We start from the raw sequence: 21,324 nt of genomic DNA, 5'->3' as shown, positions 1-21,324 counted from the left end.
CCTGTTCCCTAGGGCATACAGGTGGGTGGGTTTTGCAGACGGACCGTGGGCACCCAATGTTTTTGGTTGTAAGGACTGGGAGGTACCAGGTATCCTTGGACCCCTGTCGCAGGTGGTTGGGTGACCTGAGTGGAGCCACCAGTCCTTAGGCCCCTGGTGTGGGTAAGTGAGGACCCTGTTTAATAGGCAAAGTGATGTCAAACATCAAACACCCACCTCTCCACCGTACAGCTGAAACAGTTATAGTCTGCCAACAAGGGCCTATTCTCCTGAAATAGGCCCACACAGGTCCATCCAGAGCGGAAAGGTACTCAAAGTCCAAGGACCATTTATGCCTGGACAGGAGTGCTTCTGTCCTGAGCTCCCCTGGTTAGTGGAGCTGGCAAATTTTCTTTTCTCCCAATTATAAATTTATTCCTTCTCCAAGGCTAGGAGGATGGCTCTAGGCACTCAACAGGGCCTATCTCAGGCCCAGGGAAGTCAGCCACTGAAGCCGGCTTGAGAGCGGGGGTATAGTAAAATATACACAAGTACTTAGCTTTTTCCAAGAGCGCCGTTCTTCTCTGGTTCCGGAGGTGTGAGTAGGCTGTGTGCCTGGCTGCTTCTTCCTGAGGAAACTGCGGCCGAATGCTAATACCAGCCCACCCAGCTGCTCCCAGGAATGGTGCCTGAGGGCTCCCCGCAATTCAGATCCGGTAACTCCTCTCCACTTCTGAACTGTCTCTTCCTCTCCCTGCCTCTCAGTTCGTTTTCTAAGCTTGCCTTTGATGTTCAGGGCTCCTAGCTTGTCATAAATATACTCATTTCACTTGTTTTTTTGGGTCTTTGTTGTAAGAGGGATCGCCAGAAGTGTCTGTCTGCTCCGCCATTTTGGCCCCACCTCCCTCCCAGCCTTAACTTTAAACCTGAGTAAGATGTGTAGTGTTTATTCTAAGAGCAAAAAGAAGATATTGAGTATTTTAAGGCAAGGAGTAATGTGATTTGATTTATGTTCTGGAGGATGAATTATATTGGGCAAGAGTAGAGGTAGGATCCAAAACCAAACCAAACTCGTGATCATCAGGTCAATTGCGATTTGTAGTGACCCTATAGGACAGAGTAGAACTGCCCCATAGGGTTCCCAAGGCCAACTGGTGGATTTGAACTGCTGACCTTTTGGTTAGCAGCTGAGCTTTTAACCACTACACCACCAGGGCTCCAGAGGTAGGACAGTAGTTACAAAACTGTTGTAGAAATCTAAGTAAGAGATCCAAGTGCTTAAGTTAGGTGCTATCAGTGGAGATAGAAGTGTTCACATTTGGGATATACCTTTGGGCAAAACCAATAAAGCTGATAAGAAATTGGATGTGGGGAATGAGGGAAAGAAGAGTGAAGAATGACTACTAAGTTTTTGGCCTGAGCAACTGGTAAGTGCCATTTACTGAGATGGGGAAGTATATTTGGGTACAAAAATTAATAGTTCTATTTAAGTTTGACTTGCCTGTTAGACACCCAAGTAGAGATATCTGGAAATAATAGAGAAGTGTAGTGATACAAGTCTAAATCTGGAGCTCAGAGAAGAGGGACATAAATGTGAGATTCCTCAGCATACAGGATATAGATGGTATTTGAAGTCTTCTAGCCACTTGGCGGAGGCTGATCGTTCTCCCTCACTTGCAGGCAGGTATGAAAAGCAAGGTCAGCTTTCTGGCAGTTTCCCACCCTCCAAAACTTAGCCCTCCTCTTTTCAAGTAAGACTATGAACCATAAGACCATGGAAAGCCATATACTTGGTGAGCACAGGTGTGCTCACTCAGTGTACATACCTCACGCACTGCTTAAGTTGATTGCCAAGTCACTCAACCACATGCACTGAGGCACTCTTCTCCTGCCAGCATCTTGGGGAACATGAGTGCTCATGGAGATGTCTCATCCAGCACTCTAGGCACACAGCTCAGTGACATGCACTTCTTCTTTTCACAGGAAACACAGTTCCTGCCCTCAAGGAACTCATTAGAAAAGGGTAGGAAATGCAGTAAGTACCTCACAGATGTTTAGTTCTCAGATAGAAGAGTATAGAGTGGGCACAAAGGAGGGAGTTCTACCTAAGAGAACCAGCAGTCTTCATAGACAATCTGATATGTTTTAAAAGAAATAGGTTTTCGGCCTCCTCCAGGCTGAGTCCAGAACAACTAGATGGTGCCCGGCTACCACTACTGACTGCTCTGCCAGGGATCACTGTAGAGGGTCCTGGACAGAGCTAGAGAAAAATGTAGAACAAAATTCTAACTCACAAAAAATTACCAGACTTGCTGGCCTGACAGAGACTGGAGAAACCCCGAGAGTATTCCTCCCAGACACCCTTTTATCTCAGTAATGAAGTCACTCCCAAGGTTCACCCTTCAGCCAAAGATTGTTGTTGTTGTTAGGTGCTGTCGAGTCAGTTCCGATTCATAGCGACCCTATGCACAACAGAACGAAACATTGCCCGGTCCTGCGCCATCCTTACAATCATTGTTATGCTTGAGCTCATCGTTGCAGCCACTGTGTCAATCCACCTTGTTGAGGGTCTTCCTCTTTTCCGTTGACCCTGTACTCTTCCAAGCATGATGTCCTTCTCCAGGAACTGATCCCTCCTGACAACATGTCCAAAGTATGTAAGACACAGTCTCGCCATCCTTGCCTCTAAGAAGCATTCTGGCCACACTTCTTCCAGGACAGATTTGTTCATTCTTTTGGCAGTGCATGGTATATTCAATATTCTTTGCCAACACCACAATTCAAAGACGTCAACTCTTCTTTGGTCTTCCTTATTCATTGTCCAGCTTTCACATGCATATAATGCGATTGAAAATACCATGGCATGGGTCAGGCTCACCTTAGTCTTCAGGATGACATCTTTGCTCTTCAACACTTTAAAGAGGTCCTTTGCAGCAAATTTGCCCAATGCAATGCATCTTTTGATTTCTTGACTGCTGCTTCCATGGCTGTTGATTGTGGATCCAAATAAAATGAAATCCTTGACAACTTCAGTCTTTTCTCCATTTATCATGATGTTGCTCATTGGTCCAGTTGTGAGGATTTTTGTTTTCTTTATGTTGATGTGTAATCCATACTGAAGGCTGTGGTCTTTGATCTTCATTAGTAAGTGCTTCAAGTCCTCTTCACTTTCAGCAAGCAAGGTTGTCATCTGCATAACGCAGGTTGTTAATGAGTCTTCCTCCAATCCTGATGCCCCATTCTTCTTCATATAGTTCAGCTTCTCGGATTATTTGTTCAGCATACAGATTAAATAGGTATGGTGAAAGAATACAACCCTGACCCACACCTTTCCTGACTTTAAACCAATCAGTATCCCCTTCTTCTGTCTGAACAACTGCCTCTTGATCTATGTAAAGGTTCCTCATGAGCACAATTAAGTATTCTGGAATTCCCATTCTTCGCAGTGTTATCCATAGTTTGTTAAGATCCACACAGTTGAATGCCTTTGCATAGTCAATAAAACACAGGTAAACACCTTTCTGGTATTCTCTGCTTTCAGCCAGGATCCATCTGACATCAGCAATGATATCCCTGGTTCCACGTCCTCTTCTGACACGAGCCTGAATTTCTGGCAGTTCCCTGTTGATATACTGCTGCAGCCATTTTTGAATGATCTTCAGCAAAATTTTGCTTGCATGTGATATTAATGATATTGTTCTATAATTTCCACATTCGGTTGGATCCCCTTTCTTGGGAATAGGCATAAATATGGATCTCTTCCAGTCAGTTGGCCAGGAAGCTGTCTTCCATATTTCTTGGCATAGACGAGAGAGCACCTCCAGCGCTGCATCTGTTCGTTGAAACATCTCAATTAATATTCCATCAATTCCTGGAGCCTTGTTTTTCGCTAATGCCTTCAGAGCAGCTTGGACTTCTTCCTTCAGTACCATCAGTTCCTGATCATATGCCACCTCTTGAAATGGTTGAACATCAACTAATTCTTTTTGGTATAATGACTCTGTGTATTCCTTCCATCTTCTTTTGATGCTTCCTATGTCGTTTAATATTTTCCCCATAGAATCCTTCACTATTGCAACTCGAGGCTTGAATTTTTTCTTCAGTTCTTTCAGCTTAAGAAATGCCGAGCGTGTTCTTCCCTTTTGGTTTTCCATCTCCAGCTCTTTGCACGTCATTATAATACTTTATTTTGTCTTCTCGAGAGGCCCTTTGAAATCTTCTGTTCAGTTCTTTTCCTTCATCAATTCTTCCTTTTGCTTTAGCTGCTCGACGCTCAAGAGCAAGTTTTAGAGTCTCCTCTGACATCCATCTTGGTCTTTTCTTTCTTTCCTGTCTTTTCAGTGACCTCTTGCATTCTTCATGGATGATGCCCTTAATGTCATTCCACAACTTGCCTGGTCTTCGGTCACTAGTGTTCAATGGGTCAAATCTATTCTTGAGATGGTCTCTAAATTCAGGTGGGATGTACTCAAGGTCATATTTTGGCTCCCGTGGACTTGCTCTGAGTTTCTTCAGTTTTAGCTTGAACTTGCATATGAGCGATTGATGGTCTGTTCCACAGTCGGCCCCTGGCCTTGTTCTGACTGATATTGAGCTTTTCCATCATCTCTTTCCACAGAAGTAGTCAATTTGATTTCTGTGTGTTCCATCAGGCGAGGTCCATGTGTACAGTCGTCGTTTATGTTGGTGAAAGAAGGTATTTGCAATGAAGAAGTCGTTGGTCTTGCAAAATTCTAGCATTCGATCTCCAGCATTGTTTCTATCACCAAGGCCATATTTTCCAACTACTGGTCCTTCTTCTTTGTTTCCAACTTTAGCATTCCAATCGCCAGTAATCATCAATACATCTTGATTGCATGTTCGAACGATTTCAGACTGCAACAGCTGATAAAAATCTTCTATTTCTTCATCTTTGGCCGTAGTGATTGGTGCGTAAATTTGAATAATAGTCGTATTAGTTGGTCTTCCTTTTAGGCATATGGATATTACCCTATCACTGACAGCGTTGTACTTCAGGATAGATCTGGAAACGTTCTTTTTGATGATGAATGCAACACCATTCCTCTTCGAGTTGTCATTCCCAGCATAGTAGACTATAACTATATGATTGTCCAATTCAAAAATGGCCAATACCAATCCATTTCAGCTCACTAATGCCTAGGATATCAATGTTTATGCGTTCATTTCATTTTTGACGATTTCCAATTTTCCTAGGTTCATAATTTGTACATTCCAGCTTCCGATTTTTAATGGATGTTTGCAGCTGTTTCTTCTCATTTTGAGTCGTGCCACATCAGCAAATAAAGGTCCCGAAAGCTTTACTCCATCCACGTCATTAAGGTCAACTCTACTTTGAGGAGGCAGCTCTTCCCCAGTCATCTTTTAAGTGCCTTCCAACCTGGGGTGCTCATCTTCCAGCACTATATCAGACAATGTTCCGCTGCTGTTCATAAGGTTTTCACTGGCTAATGCTTTTCAGAAGTTAACTGCCAGGTCCTTCTTCCTAGTCTGTCTTGGTCTGGAAGCTCAGCTGAAACCTGTCCTCCATGGGTGACCCTGCTGGTATCTGAATACCGGTGGCATAGCTTCCAGCATCACAGCAACACACAAGCCCCCATAGTATGACAAACTGACAGACACGTGGGGGAGCCAAAGATTAGACAGGCCCATAAAACAAAACAAGACTAAAGGGGCACAACAGCCCAGGGGCAAAGACAAGAAGGCAGGAGGGGACAGGAAAGCAGGTAATGGGGAACCCAAGGTCGAGAAGGGAAAGTTTGACATGTCATGGGAGAGTGTTGACATGTCGTGGGGTTGTTAACCATTGTCATAAAACAGTATGTGTAGTATTTAATGAGAAACTAGTTTGTTCTGAAAACCTCCATCTAAAGTACAATTTTTTTTTAAAGTTTTATAATTTTCAGTTTAAAAAAAAATAGGTTTTCACCAGGCCCATGGAAAACAAGGGGAGGGGCTAAGAGTGACACCTTCGACAGAGGACCCCATCTCAGTAAAGGCACAGAGGCCAGGGCCCTAACTATGAAAACAGCACCAAAAAAAAAAAAGGGCAGTTAGTGTTAAATTGCTGAATGATCTTACAGTTGACAGTGGGAACTGTAATGGCCAGTGGAAACTGCTAATTGGCACCCCTCCTCAAGTGTGGCTCAGGGCATGCCCCCTACCTGGGCCCTTCCACCCACTAGTTAGGCCCCTGGTAACTACCTGATGTGTTTGTGGAGGAGGACTGCAAGCAGTTGAGTATGGCTGGGACATCTGACAGGCAACAGAGAAACACTGAAAGGTTTTGAGCATGGAAAGATATACAGATATGAGTCTAGAAAAGTCTCTTTAGCAGCAGAATAAAGGATGGATTAAAAGCAGGCAAGAAGGGAGGCAGGGAGACCAGTTAGGAGGCCCCCAGAGTGGCCCAGGCAAGAGATGATAGAGTCTGCACTGGGGAGCAGTAGTTGAGGTGAGGAGGAGTAGCTGTATACAAGGAGTGATCATTAGATTGACAGGGCTTGGGGACTGAATAGAATGGGAAGGTGATGGTGCTGACTTGGTGACCATTCACTGAGATTGGGTCCTTCACTGAGACTGGGAATTCCAGAGAAGCAAATTTGGAAAGACAAGTGATGAACCCTGTTCTGAGCAGGGTGAATTTAGGTGGATCATGCAGAACATACTGGTGGACACATCTAATAGGCAGATCGATGGGTCAGATGCCCAGGGAAGATGGCCAAGTGGGAGCTCAAGATCTGGGAGCCATCGGCATGGAGATGAACACTGGAGTTCTGAGAATAGTTGAGATCACCTGGAAAAAAAGAAAAGATGAGGTGAGAGGACAGGGTACAGGAGAGTTACACCAACAGCTAGGGGCCAGTAGAGGGGCTGGGCAAGCAGACAGACCCAACAGTCCTTCCAATGGAGGGCATATTCTTAGGTCAAACACAGATGCACACATGACTTTTAATTTTGTACACTTCAGATCTACTCTGATGCAGTCGATCTTATTAGAATTAGGATAACAGAGGGTCCAACATGTATATACATTCCCATCTCTCCCTCCAAATTTTCTCTGTCCATGCCTGTACTCACATCGCTTGGTCACAGAATCTCAAAGTTAAAATTTCCTCAGAGGTCATCCAGCCAAACTCTCTGATCAAACCAGTTTACTTTAACCCCCCAAACATGCCTTGCGCCCATCTCTACTCTGGAGTATCTCCACACCCACCTTCTTCCTCCCCAGCCCAGCCCCAAGCCCACAGTGTTCCCTACCCACCCACCCACCCCCTATGCCTTAGTCATTCTCCTCAATAGGCTAATATGCTGTCTGCCATATCCTGCTCTATAGTGTTTTTGGTTTTATTTGTGTTTTGTTTTTTTCTATTTTATGTGTGTGTGTGTTTTTTTTTTTTTATTGTGTCCATAGACTTTAACAATAAGGCTACCATTTATTCAGCACTTACTATACTACGTGTCAGACTCTCTGATAAGTGTTTTTAATACATTATGTGATTTTTTTGTCACACTAACTCCTTGAGTATGTGTTATTATTAACCCCAGTTTAAAAAAAACAGTGTACCAAAGAGAAAATGGATACACAGAAAGGTTGTGTAACTTACCAAAGCTCAGAGCCAGGAAGCAGCCCAGCTGAGATTTGAGCCTAGATAGTCTGATGTCAGCATTAACAGTGCCAGCTTACAAATTCTATTATCACTTTGTGTTTTCATTGCTTTGCACACAACAGATGCTTATTGTTGATGATATTACTAATGTAAACTTATAGAATTTTAGAGTTGGAAAGTACCTTCAAGCTTATCTGTCTCATTTTACAGATGAGGAAGCTAAGTCTCAGTAAAACTGATTAACTGCTGCAGTCTTTATGACATTTAAGCTGTGAGTCACCCAGACCTCAGTGCACAGCACATAAACGAGGGCTTAGAAATAAGCATAAAGTGGTATTAAAGCTCTTTAAGCTCCCATGCTGACTGAATCCACCTGCTCCAGCCCACCTTTCTCATCAGCCCGGCCCTTGGTTGAGAACTCAGGCTCCAGAGTCAGAAACACAGGCGTTTAAGTCCCCAGCTCTGTTCGTTATGAGCTGGTTGACCTTGAGGAAGTGTCTGAACCTCTGAGCTGAAGATCCCTCATCCATCAAATGGAGATAATGAGGTTCTTGTAGCCGAAGCCCAGCAGCGGCATGGAAATTTCACAGGGAACCAAGGAACGAGTATGGAATTTGGAGTCAACTTTGGTTTTGAATCCTGGCCCTGCCTCTCATTGTTCTCTCTGAGCAAGTCGCTTTCTCTGTGAGCCTCAGCTCCCTCATCTTTAAAATGAGGCTAATACAACTCACCTGGCAGGTTTGCTGTGTGAGTCAAAAGAGCTGCTGCTTGTGGAAACACTACAATGTACGGGCGTTAGTTATTGTGTCTTTCTCCTTATTGTTATCGGCTCCCTGGTTACATTCCCATGCCACTACCCACTTTCCAGTCTCAGAATGCTTCCGTCTATGAGAACATTACAAGGAAAGTGACAATAACTATGTTTTTTTTTCAGGTGTCCATATTTCTAAAGGACAGAGTTCAAAATTCTAATGGTCGCTTTGTGTTGCCAGTGTCTGGGCCTGTTCCCTGGGGAACTGAAGTTCCCGGACTAATCAGGTGAATTAGTAACAATAATTGCCAACGTTTGGGGTGCCAGGAAACCTATGTGTAGGCTCCCACAGAGAATGCAGCACTACCGAGCCCCTCAGGCTCTGCTTGAGCCCTTCCTTTCCTCGGTAAAGCACAGCAGTGAAGGGTTCAGGCCGTCATCCCGGCTCTGACACTTAGCTGAGCAAGCCTCCCAGTTCTTCAGGGTTGAGTTCTTCATCTCTTGCATGGTGACTGTGAGAGTGAATAAGATAATAGTGCTGTAAAGTGCTTCCACAGCACCTGGCACATAACGGGGGCTCAATAAATACCACTTATTGTTATTACCATAACTAGGTGTTCTAAACAAGCATCTTTGTCTTGAAGGAGTACGTGAATTGCTTCTTGTCCTTTAGGACTACCCAAGCTTGAGAACATTCCATCACGTCATACTTTGTATTGCAGAATGTTCAACAACAGAGGGAAAGAAGTGAAGAAGGTCAGATTCGAGCATGGTGGGAACTATGTCACTGCACCAAAAGAAGGTTCTTTTGAACTTTATGGAGATCGAGTCCTGAAACTGGGAACTAATATGTAAGCAAATTCTCCCTCTCCGAATGAATTCAAGTCCAAAGGAGGTCGTTTCATTTAAAAAAAACAGCTTGATTTCTGCTATGAAAATCCCTGCTGACAAGCTGAATAATTTCCCCTTAGCTACAATGCATGCAGAGGCTTAACATTTTCAAAGGGCACCCAGGGACTCCAAACATCAGGTAACACAACAGGTTAAAAATATATAGAACTTTAAATAGCCATAGAAGAAAACTAGCCAGTTCTGTACTCCCAGCACCTTTCTGGACACTATATAATGTCTCAAAATAAAAACTGTGTGCTATATCTATGAGTTAGAAGGAAGTCAGTCATTGTAAAGGGCCTGGATAATGTTTGCGCCATTTTCTGTTGATGTCAGGTACAGTGTGAATCGGCCTGTGGAAACACATATGTCTGGAGCATCAAAGAACTTAGCTTCACGGACAGAGGTGAGCTTCTGCCTCCCTTACTTATCTTCAGAGCTTATTTCTAGATACCAAAATGTGCATGGGGAGAAGGGTGGGAACTGTTTAGATTTCAAAGCTAGCCATCATTTCCCTCGTTGTTTGCAGTCTTCTCCACTAAGCCTTACAAGAACACAGGTTTTTAATTGTAGTTTCTCATGGAGACTTCTAGTGATCTGACTAATTAGGTAATTTTAGGCTCGGCTCACCAACCATAATTAAACAGAAACTACACACCAGGACATGTGAAGTGGCATTGTGCCAGTGCCATGAGGTCTGTGGCTGCTGATCCCTGCCCTTGTGTGTATTCTGATGGCTGAAGCATCTCTCTTTACGGCTTCCCTCTATAGTGATGCGGCAGCCAAGTTCAAAGTGGGGTTCTAGGTTCTCTGTTATAAAAATTTCACAGAACTAGCTATCTGCTATCTATAGGACAAATCATGGAATATACAGTTATTCAGCAAACATTTATTGAACTGCTTATATGAGCGGGGTACCCAGGGACACAAACCTGATGGAGATGTGAACCCATCCTGAAGGGTGTATAGTACACTGGAAAGACAGAGTGAGAAGCCAACAGCTAAGAAGAGCTAGCTGGGTATTCTGAACAAAGTGCTGGGCCCAGAAGAAAGCATGTCTGTCCACTGGCTGAGGAGCAGAGGACAGGGATCAAGGTTTTTCCAAGGAGGTGACATTCAAGTGGAGCTCTAAAGAATAGGTAAAAATACAAAATAGCAGAGAAGGAGAAATGGGCATGCAGACCACAAGGTGACGGTATGAGCAAAGGCACAGAGGGGCAAAGGAATGTCATGTTTGGGCGAAGCAGGGAGTGTCCCCCGCATATGGCTAGATCATACTGTAACTGAGGTAGAGACATTGGGGCCTGATTAGAAAGGGCTTGAATGTGGTGTTAAACGATTTGGGCTTTGTTCTTTAGGCAGGAGGCAGAAGGGTCTGTTTCAAGCAAGGAAGAGAGGCAGAGCCAGGAACAGGCAGAGCAGGAAGGCTGAAGTAGGGCAGCCACAGTGAGAGGGAGGGGATGGACTCAAGAGTGCATTCATGACTGTCACCACCTGAGGGCAGTGTGGTAGCTCCTGTGGAACTGGAGACTTTATTTTTACCCGTAAATGCAGAGGGAACTGGATTGACTGTGAAGAGGAAGCAGCAGTGTGCTTCTCCTTCAAGGAGGAAGGTCATTTGAGGAGAAATGTGGATTTCTGGGGCCTTCCGCTCATCTTGAAAGTGTGAAAGTCTCTGGTTTGCTGCCTCGCTAGAGTCCCCCTACTTCTGACGTGGATTATTTTTCTTTTGGTTAAGCCTGTTTGCTTAAGCTTTGTTTGGACCCAGTTCTTCCCAGAAATAATTTAAACAGTTATTGTTTTACCTTGTTTTGTTTATAATACTATTCTGGATCTCTGGGGTCTGTAGCAGAAAATGCAGTCTCCTTTATGTGGCTGAAAGTCATGAAATTGTTTCTGTAGGAAAACATTACTCCAAACCCTCTTGCTAAAGAAGAGCTGAATTTCTTGGCCAGGCTGATGGGAGGAATGGAGATTAAGAAACCCAGTGGCCCTGAGCCAGGATTCCGGTTGAATCTCTTTACCACCGATGAAGAAGAGGAGTAGGTCTTAAACCTGTTTTTTTTTTTAAGATATACATAAAAATCCTAAGTTTGTTAAGAACCAAGAAAATGGTAGTCATAAACCACGGACACTTGTGAGTACAGATGTAAATCACAAATGAAATACCAGCAAATCTAATAACCTAGTTAAAGAAGAATTCATCAGGATTAAATTGCTGGAAACTCCTGTACTCTTTCACAAAAGAGTTCTAATTTTTTATTTACCAGAGCAGATCTAAACAAGAAGGATTAGGAGCCAAGATGATGATACTAAGAAAAGTCTGTTAGAAGCCAGAGGGAAGTTGGAATTTGATGACTTTGGGATCAGACCAAAAACCAGTAAAAGCCAAACCAGTTGCTGTTGAGTCGATTCCAACTCACGGTGACCCCATGTGTTTCAGACTAGAGCTGTGATATTTGGAGACACCTCTGGGTGCATTTGAACTGCTAATCTTTCAGTTAGTAGCTGAGCACTTAACCCTACCTTATCTAAAACCAATAGTGGTAGTACTTTACCAAGATTTACAAGTACTTTACAATTTACAAAGCACTTTTGAATTAACTGTCTCGTGTGATCCCCTCACAACCAAATATTTGGGGTCAGCGTTGCCTTCTGTTTTCCTATTCATGTAACTAATTTTTTGTGTGCACTTCTGTGTGTCAGGTAATATGCTAAGTGCTGGCGATACAAAGATGGAGCATAAGACCTAGGCCCTGTCTTCAGGAAGCTCCCAGCTTAGTGGGAGAATAAACATGTATATAAGTTATTTTAAATAGAGTCATAAATGCTCTAATTGAGGCTAGTATGTCTAGCTTTACACAGTTGGATTAGAGGAGTTGCATTTGAGCTAGGTCTTGGAGTTTGCCAAGCAGAGAAAGCAGAAAGCATTCTTGGCAGAGTTTACTATGTCCAAAGGCACAGAGATGTAGGAGAACTTGACTTTCTAGAGTGAAGAGTGCATTGGTTGGGGATGCAGTAAAAAAATTAGAGGGAAATGACAGAAGATGAGGCAGAAAAAAATAGGTTGTCAAATTTTCAAGAGCCAATTTGCCGTGCTACCAGGGAGAAATCCCTAGCTAACCTGTGACCCTTTTCTTTACCATCCCATCCAGACAAGCAGCTTTAACCAGGCCAGAAGAGTTATCCTATGAAGTTATCAACATACAGGCTACCCAGGTACGTGCAGGGAATTACCCAGGGTCAAATATTAGTCCCCTCCTCGTCTTGTAATAACCTCAAACCTCAAAGTCCTCCCTTCTTCTCTCAAATTTACAAGTAACTGTAGACCCTCTCCTGACAAACTGGTGAGGAACTGAAATGCATCTCAGGAATGGGACATCAATGTCTGCTTCACAGAGAGGCAGTCTGCTGACACATCGTTCTCATTCCCTGTCACCTCTTTCTCTCTAACAGGACCAGCAAAGGAACAAAGAGCTGGCTCGGATCATGGGGGAGTTTGAGATCACAGACCAGCCACGATGGAGTACGAGCAAGGGGGAAGACTTGCTCGCCATGATGGATGAGCTATAGTGGTGCTGACCAGGCACACCCTCCACCAGCACGGGACAGGTTACCTGATGACCACCCCTGGGGAGGACCCCCGGTCCAAAACAATGCTGCTAGTTTTCTACTGAGTGGAGCCGTTGCCTGTTGCCTCCTGTTCCTGTTTCTGTTGTAACAAACGGTGCAAGTCTCCCTCAGAAAGCACTGTCTCGAAGGCACCTGCACACATATATTTTCAGCAAAATACATTCTAGCTTTTAAGCTGGACCTTTCCCATTTTCTTTCTCTAATTTCATGGCAACCATCCAAAGCATCCTGGGCTATGGGTTCAAGTCCCAGAGTCAGTAAGGGGATGCTTCTGTTGCCACTTTGATATTACAGCTTTCTTGTGGGGCTCTATATCTCACAGAGGCTGGTAAGTCATAACAGAGACTTCAGAGCTCTCTGGGATGTGTTCTTCTTTGTGAGTTTGAAATAATTAGGAAAGGAGTTGCGTCAAACAGTTGGGACCCAGTTTAGACAGTCCTCGACTCCCTGGTATACAAGGAGTTGTCACCTCAGAGAGGCAGAGTAAGCAAAGCCGTGACAGGGAGCAGTCGGCTGAGCCCAAGCAGTGGCATGTGGGTGTCTGTAGTTCTCTGCCCATCTCTCTCCATATGTGGATATGGGCTTCTCCCATATGGGGATGTGTACCAAGAAAATATTTTCCTTTTCAGCATGACATGTACTCCTTACCCCCATAGTCTTCCTCTGCCCTTTAGTGTTCTTGCCTTCTGCAGACACCAGCATGATGTGCTTTGACACCTGTCTCCTCTCCTCTACCCTCAGTCACCAAGCAGAGCCTTAGGTTGGTTGGGTATATGGGAGGCATTAGTGGTGTGCCACTTTCCCCTGCATGGACCCACTTAGCTACTTCTCTTCGCAAGGCATGATGCCAAGTCTAATCGGAATCCACTTAAAAAACCTCAGGCCAAGCCTTCCCTTGTTGTTTCAGGAAGAAGAGTCAGCCCTCAACCACATGCGCACCCCTGGGTTTAAGTAACAGGTGGGTTCAGGGCTACCAGAACCCCGAGACGAAGGTCCATTCAGTCTTGTAGAAGGAATATCCAGGATGGCAGAGGGTAGGAGAAAACTGAGCTGTGCTGATCATCACCTGAGATTGGGCCAACCACAGGGACCACACCAGACCCTCTCACCCCGGGAAGAGTGGAGGCAAACATAGTTGTGGAATACGAGGGCCAGAGAATTGGCCCTTTGGCCAGCCTACGGCAAAGAATTTGGATACAGAAAGGGAAATCTCCAAATAAATTTAAGTTGCTTCGTACCTATTAAGGTTATGCTTCCTCACCTACAAAGAACCCCTCAAAAGGTCTGTTCGGGAGAAGTATATTGTGCTATTAAACAGCTGTTACAGGTTTACAAAGTGCCTTCTGTTTCGGTCTTTTTTTGAGCAGTCTGGGGTGGCCTGATTGGGTGACAGAGGATGGGAAGACTCTGTCCTGTTTTGAGTCTGGCTTCCACTGTGTAACAAACCTAAACCTCACTGTCTGCTCTGAGCATGTCCTGGGGCCTTGGAAGCAGGCCACAAACTGCCAGGAAGCAGCAGCCTCCACCCTTACCTGTCCCAGAGCAATACGGAGAATTTCAAACCATCATCCTCTTGGTAAATAAACAAGATACAAATCTCTGGTAAGGCAGCTCTGGGATGAAGCAATCTTTTGAGTTTCATGTCTCCAGACTTGCACAAATATTGAGAAAAACAAGTTTACGCGCATGGTGGTTCAGGACTTCCAGAGAAAATGTGAGAGTTGGGAAGAGGCAAAGAAAAAAGAAGATAGGGTGACTCTGGCTCAGATGTGGACCCGGTACTAACGCGTCAGTGTTCCTCTAAAGCCAGGCCAAGGAGGCCCTGGGTGGTGCAGACTGTTAGATGCCGGACTACTAATCATAAAGGCTTTCAGTTAAAACCCACCCAGTGGTACTTCAAAAGTAAGGCTTGGCGATCTGCTTCCAAAAGGTCACAGCCATGAAAACCCTATGGATTGGGGTTTTATTCTGCACACCTGGGATCTCCATGATTTCTAGAATCAGATCAAAGACTGCAGGCTTCAGTATAGATTACACTTCAGCATAAAACAAAAAGCTTCACAGATGGACCAATAAGCAACATCTTGATAAACAGAAAATATTGAAGTTGTCAAGGATTTCATTTTACTTGGATCCATAGTCAATGCCCATGGAAGCAGCAGTCAAGAAATCAAGCAACATATTGCACTGGGCATATCTGCTGCAAAAGATCTCTTTAAAGTGTTAAAAACCAAAGATGTCACTTTGAGGACTAAGGTGTGCCTGGCCCAAGCCATGGTATTTTTAATTGCCTCATACGCAAGCAAAAGCTGGACAATGAATAAGGAGGACTCAAGAAAAATTGGTGCATTTGTATTGTGGTGTTGGTAAGGAATACTGAATATACCATGGACTGCCAGAAGAATAAACAAGTCTGTCTTGGAAGAAGTACAGCCAGAGTGCTCCTTGGAAGCGAGGATGGTGAGACTTCACCTTGTGTACTTTGGACATGTTATCAGGAGGGATGAGTCCCTGGAGAAGGACATCATGCTTGGTAAAGTAGAGGGCCAGTGAAAAAGAGGAGGACCAGGACCCTTGTCTTGGTCTTCTAGTGCTGCTATACCAGAAATACCACAAGAGGATGGCTTTAACAAAAAGAAATTTATTCTGTCACTGCCCAGTAGGCTACAAGCCCAAATTCAGGTTGTCAGCTCCAGGGGACGGCTTTCTCTCTCAGCTCTCATGGAAGGCCCTTTTTAATCTTCCCTTGATCTGGAAGCATCTCAGCGCAAGAACCTCAGGTCCAAAGGACATGCTCTGCTCCCAGCACTGCTTTCTTGGTGGCATGAGGTCCCCAACTCTCTGCTACCTTCTTTCCTTTTAGCTCTTGAAAGATAAAAGGTGGTGCTGGCCACACCCCAGGGAAATTCCCTTTACATTGGATCAGGGATGTGACCTGGTAAGGGTGTTACAATCCCCCCTAATCCTCTTTAACGTAAAATTACAATCACAAAATGGAGGACAACCACAGAATACTGGGAATCATGGCCTAACCAAGTTAATACACACATTTTGGGGAGGACATGATTCAATCCATGACAGCCCTGAAGGAGATGGATTGACATAGTGGCTACAACAGTGGGCTTAAACATAGCAACAATTGTGAGGATGGCACAGGACCAGGTAGTGTGCTGTTCTGTTGTACATATGGTTGCTATGAGTTAGAACCTAACAGCACCTAACAACAATAGTTGCACAACTCTGCAAATATACTAAACCAGGCCAGAGGGGTAGGAAGCTGTCCTCATCAACAGTACCCAGGCACTTTAGGGGAAAGAACACCGTGGTCAGTGTCAGGACACTGGGTTCTGGTACCATCCCTGCCCCAAACTCACCATGTCATCTTGGGCCAGCTACCCTCACTGAGCCTGTTTCCTCATCCGTAGCAAAGAGAACTAGCTTAGTGCCTCAAATCTGGCTTGCTTGAATAGTTCATTGAGCTTGCAAATTCCTAGGTCCTGTCCCAGGTTGGGTGTAAGAATTGGAATTTTTACACATGCTGTCCCCAGCCTTGTGGTTCTTGTGTTTTTGGATATATCTGCTTTCTCACCTCTTCTGTTACTGTAGCCTCTTCCCAAGTGGGTTTCGAACTATTCCATTCTTGTTCTTATCATAGTATTAGAATGCCCTATATGTTATGCAAGACAAAGCTCTAGAAAAGCCTTCTAAACAAAAATACTTTAATGGCTCTCTCTTCGTTATCCAGTGCTGCTATGACAGAAATACCACAAAGAGAAATTTATTCCTTCACAGTCCAAATTCAGGGCGTCAGCCCCAGGGGAAGGCTTTCTTTCTCCATTGGCCTCATCGATCTTCCCCTGGACTAGGAGCTTCTCTGTGTAGGGACCCTGGGACCAAAGGATGCGCTCTGCTCCCAGCATTGCTTTCTTGGTGGTATGAGGTTCCCCCAGTCTCTCTGCTGGCTTTTTTTTGTATCCCAAGAGATTGCCTCAAGAAGCCATCCAATCTTGTAGATTGAGTCCTGCCTCACTAACACAACTGCCACCCATCCTCCCTCATCAACATCATAGAGGCAGGATTTACAACATACAGGAAAATCACACCATACTGGGAATCATGGCCAAGCCAAATTGATACACAAATTTTGGGGGGACATAATTCAATCTATGACAGGCTCCCAGAGGAAAGAACATAATAAATTGAGAGTAAGGCGAGAAGAGAAAAGGAAAAATATTTAGCCCTTAGCTCTAAAAGGAAGGTCATCCCACATTGTCCTCATATGAATCTAACAATTTTTAAAGGTTAAACTCACTTTTTTTTCCCTTAAATCCAGATCCTCATAGGGGAGAAACAAAGCTCAGCTTGATAACCAGACTCTAACCTGCTGCTTTCAAGTCAATTCTGACTCATAGTGACCCTATAGGACAGAGTAGAGCTGCCCCACAGGGTTTCCAAGGAGCACCTGGTAGATTCAAACTGCAAACCTTTTGGTTAGCAGCCAAAGCCCTTAACCACAATGCCACCAGGGTTTCCAACCAGACTCTTGAGATCCCCAAATCTAAACAGGGTCAGATTCCCTCAAGCACTTCCACCTGGTTTGTAGCCATCTGATTTGTCACTCTGGTTTACATCCAATGTAAAAGCTAAGCTGTCCCTTTTGCACCAACTCAAATCACTGGAAACTGCAGAAAGAGAAAAGCAAATTAAAAAAAAAAAAAAAGTATATATATATATACATATATATGTATTTAGCATAATAATACTTTGTCTTAAAGACCCAAATTAAAATCTGAAAACCAATACCTACTTCCTACTTCCTTTAAATTATGCCCTGAATAAACTTTTCAGCTGCTAAATTCCGGGACAGCCAGGAATTAGAAGTTAGATGGAGCGCGAAGAATTGTTTACAAGGGATCGGGGTAAGGAAAACCCTCTGCAGTTGATTCTCCCCAGTATAGCTTTTTGCTTTGGTGTAAAGTAAATTTTCAGATCATAACTTACCCCTTTTCAAGTGAGAATGTCAAGATGCATTCCATGGGCCAAAACCAAAAACCAAACCCGTTACCATTGAGTTGATTCCGACTCACAACAACCGTATAGGACAGAGTAGAACTATCCCACAGGATTTCCAAAGCTGTAATCTTTATGGAAGCAGACTAGCCACATCTTCCTCCCTCAGAGCAGCTGGTGGGTTCAAACCATTGACCTTTCGGTTAGCAGCCAAGCGCTTTAACTGCTGTGCCACCAGGGCTTCTATTCCAAGGGCCGATAGAAATTATTTTGGATTATTTGATTACCTTAACACTCCCCTCCACACACCATCTAATTTTTTTTTGTTCTGATCATTGGTGCCTCTGCTGCCCAAAATAACATTCTCTGTGAGCTCTGCAAACTAACAAAGCTGCAATTGCGTTAGGCCTGGAGAAAGCACACCATCCCCCCGGCCCAGCCCAGTGGAGCTAGCGTGGAGCCCAGGGCTCCTAAATGCTAGATGTGCACTTGGCCTCAGATCACTCTGCCTTTTTATAAAACTCCTTATCTGCTTTCTGAAACGCTGGGGCCGGCAGTCTTTCAAGGAGAGGCCTTTGTGTCAGCCAAGGGTATTTGATTCAGGTTCCAGATGTCCTAAAGGCCTCTCAGTTTAGGTCACAATTGACAGGAAGATAATGCTTGTTTTGTGTGCTCTCTCTTCTCCCTCAAGGTATCTTTTATCCGTACCCATCCTCCTCTCAATCACACCCAGTGACTTTCCACACCTCAAATATTTATCTGAATGGCTGCTGATGGTCTCCTCCGTTATAAACAGCTCCCATCCACACCTTCAGCCTTCTCCAGGGTTCTCCTTTCTGTCCATCCTCATTGTCCAGCTGCCCACATATTCCTCTGCATTCACTCACCTGCTCCTCAGCCACGTGGGGAGCACCCCACAATTCTGGGGCTGCCTCACCCGCCCTCCTTCCTAGCACCCCTGTAGCTCTTATCACCACATAGATCCCAATTCTCCAGGTCCCAACTTTGGTAGATTCAATAGCCTTTTCTGATCCCCATTTTCCTGGACTTTTTGGAAGCTCTTAGCTCTGCCCAACAGGCTTCTTAAAACTAAAACTGTCAACCTCTAGCCTAATTGTATTGCTTTTCTGTTCACTTCTCCTCTCTCTCCCCAAGTGGCTTCTGATTGAGGATCGCCCTGTATTATACAGACTTTGATGTAAAAACTCTGTCAATGATCCTGCTTATATGAGATAATGCATAGAGACCAAAGTTTATTAGTGGTGACCAGGGTCGAGTGGGAAGAAGGGGAAACGGGGAGGTATTGCTTAAGGGGTACTGAGTTTCTGTTAAGGGTGATGAAAAAATTTGGAAACAATAGTGGTGATGGTTGCACAACATTGTGAATGTAATGTCATTGAGTTGTACACAAAAAAATGGTTAAAATGGCAAATGTTTTATTATATATATTCTACCACAGTAAAATAAAATTTTAAAAAAGTCTGTCAAAATGGGCAGGTCAGTTGCCAGAGAATGTACATGAGATATTTGATCCTTATTTCATCCCTGACTTTTTTTTTCCATTCTTTGCCCTCGCCTCAGTCTACCTCTCACACCATTTCTCACTCTCACCCTTTCCCTTACTCTCACCCCATTGCTGCCTAAATGTTGTGTGCTCCCTGAAGTGCTCAGTTTGCATTCTTCTGCAAAGTGCTCCGCATCACTTTGTTTTCAGAGGACATTTTAGTAACTTCAATGATTACGTCTGTGCTATTAACTCACAAGTCTCTGTCCCACCCCCACCCCTGTCGCAATCTCACTTCCACTGAGGTATTCCACATCACCTCACACTCAAGATGTCTAAAACCAAACTCATTTTACTACTAAGGCTTGAAGCTTTTAAAATGAAATATAATGCAAAATAAGACATATTTTCCATAGAAGAGAACTAGATGCAGTGCGTAGAAGTTACCAAGATCTTCCTAACAGTGGAGATCAACTTGCAAAGAAGTGAGTTGCCTGTCACTGGAGTTGTTCAGGCAGGGGTTAGGGGAGCTTTTGCGGAGGGACTTTGGCACTGGTGGCAAGTTGGAGCCGATGACCTGGAGACTCTACTCTGACTCTCAGGAGTCTCTGATCCTCTGACAATTGGAAACAGAACCACAAAGAGCCTATCTAAAGGGAATAGAGAAAGTCAAGGCTCCTGAAATGACCTCAACTCAAGTGGGTCCCTATCCTAGTCAGGGTTTTTGGTTTGCAAAAACTGAAACCAACTCTGGCTCCTTAAATAAAAAAGGCATCAGGCAACTCGCAGAATTGTCAGGAAGGCTGGAGTACCACCAGAAAATGGCCAGGAACCAAGGAAGAGTAGGCAAAAAGGAAAGAACTCCAGCACCAGCACTACTCCCTGGAATGAGACTGAATGATGCATACCCCAGGATGGAGTCTAAACAGCACTGTTGGTTTGTGTCACTTGCACCCAATTTAAAGTCTGAGAACGGTTGAGTTTAGATCACAAGCCCACATGGTAGCTAACAAGGATCAGAGACAACATCTGGTCTTTAAATCATCTGTAGTAGGAAGCAGAATCCCTCCTCCCACCAAAATTCACAGAATGTCTGATTTTCCCAAACATGGGGAAAGGAATTCAGTTACTGAGTAGCGAAAAATGAGACATCCTCCACAAGCATGAACCTCCACTGCAACCCTCTTATTCCTATCAATGGGCCACCACCTTTCTGGATACCCAACCTTAAAATGTAAATCATTGATTTCCTCCTCCTTCTGCCCACATTCCAATCAGCCCCTAAAGATTCTGATTGGCTCTTCCCAGGGTCTTTGGCATTCATCCCTCCTTTCCACCTGTACTGCCACCATCTTCATTCAGATCCCTATCACCTTCCACACATTCATAATACTAGTGTTCCTTGTGCAGCTGTGGCTTACAATGTGAAAAATTTGTGCCTCCTAAGGCCTTCTCCCTGTCCCAATAGCTAGAAGACTAGTACAGAAGGTAAAAACCAAAAACCAAACCCAGTGCCATCGAGTCCGTGGAAAGATCTGCATAAATACCTATGGTGAATCAGCATGTGGTAAGCAAACTAGGATAGATGCAAGCAACATTCTATAGGGGTCAGATGAGAGACATCAGGACCAATTGAGATCATCAGTGAAGATTTCAGAAAGGTGCGGCAGTTGGGCTGGGCATTGAAAGAGTGATTTGATTTTAACATCTAAGGATAGATAACGGAGGACCTGAGGTGGATGGAACAGGATAGCCAAGGCGGAAAGGATACTGTAGGGCATGTTTGGGAATTGCTGAGTGGCCGAGTCTGATTGGGTAGTGGGTTTCAAATTTTATTGTGCATTGTTAAGTATGCAGATTCCTGCGCTCCACTTCTGATTCAGTAAGTCTGGGATTAGGTTTGACAAGCACCCCAGGTAACTTTGAGG

General features: G+C 44.3%; 1 protein-coding gene across 2 annotated transcripts in view; it reads left to right on the top strand.

Moving 5' to 3' along the window:
* Positions 1–19,259, top strand: part of OSCP1 (organic solute carrier partner 1) — a 45,385-nt gene extending 26,126 nt beyond the window's left edge. For both annotated transcript variants that reach the window (XM_049878770.1, XM_049878769.1), the window contains 6 exons: positions 8,542–8,645; positions 9,081–9,209; positions 9,586–9,655; positions 11,152–11,291; positions 12,405–12,468; positions 12,706–19,259. In XM_049878770.1, the coding sequence (XP_049734727.1) occupies positions 8,542–8,645; positions 9,081–9,209; positions 9,586–9,655; positions 11,152–11,291; positions 12,405–12,468; positions 12,706–12,822 (624 nt within the window). In that variant the 3' untranslated portion in view covers positions 12,823–19,259. The remainder of the gene's footprint in view (positions 1–8,541; positions 8,646–9,080; positions 9,210–9,585; positions 9,656–11,151; positions 11,292–12,404; positions 12,469–12,705) is intronic.
* Positions 19,260–21,324: the final 2,065 nt, after the last annotated feature.

The sequence above is a fragment of the Elephas maximus genome, chromosome 3, assembly GCF_024166365.1.
Source record: "Elephas maximus indicus isolate mEleMax1 chromosome 3, mEleMax1 primary haplotype, whole genome shotgun sequence".
Lineage (NCBI taxonomy): Eukaryota > Metazoa > Chordata > Mammalia > Proboscidea > Elephantidae > Elephas > Elephas maximus.
This window is presented reverse-complemented; position numbering and strand designations above follow the sequence as displayed.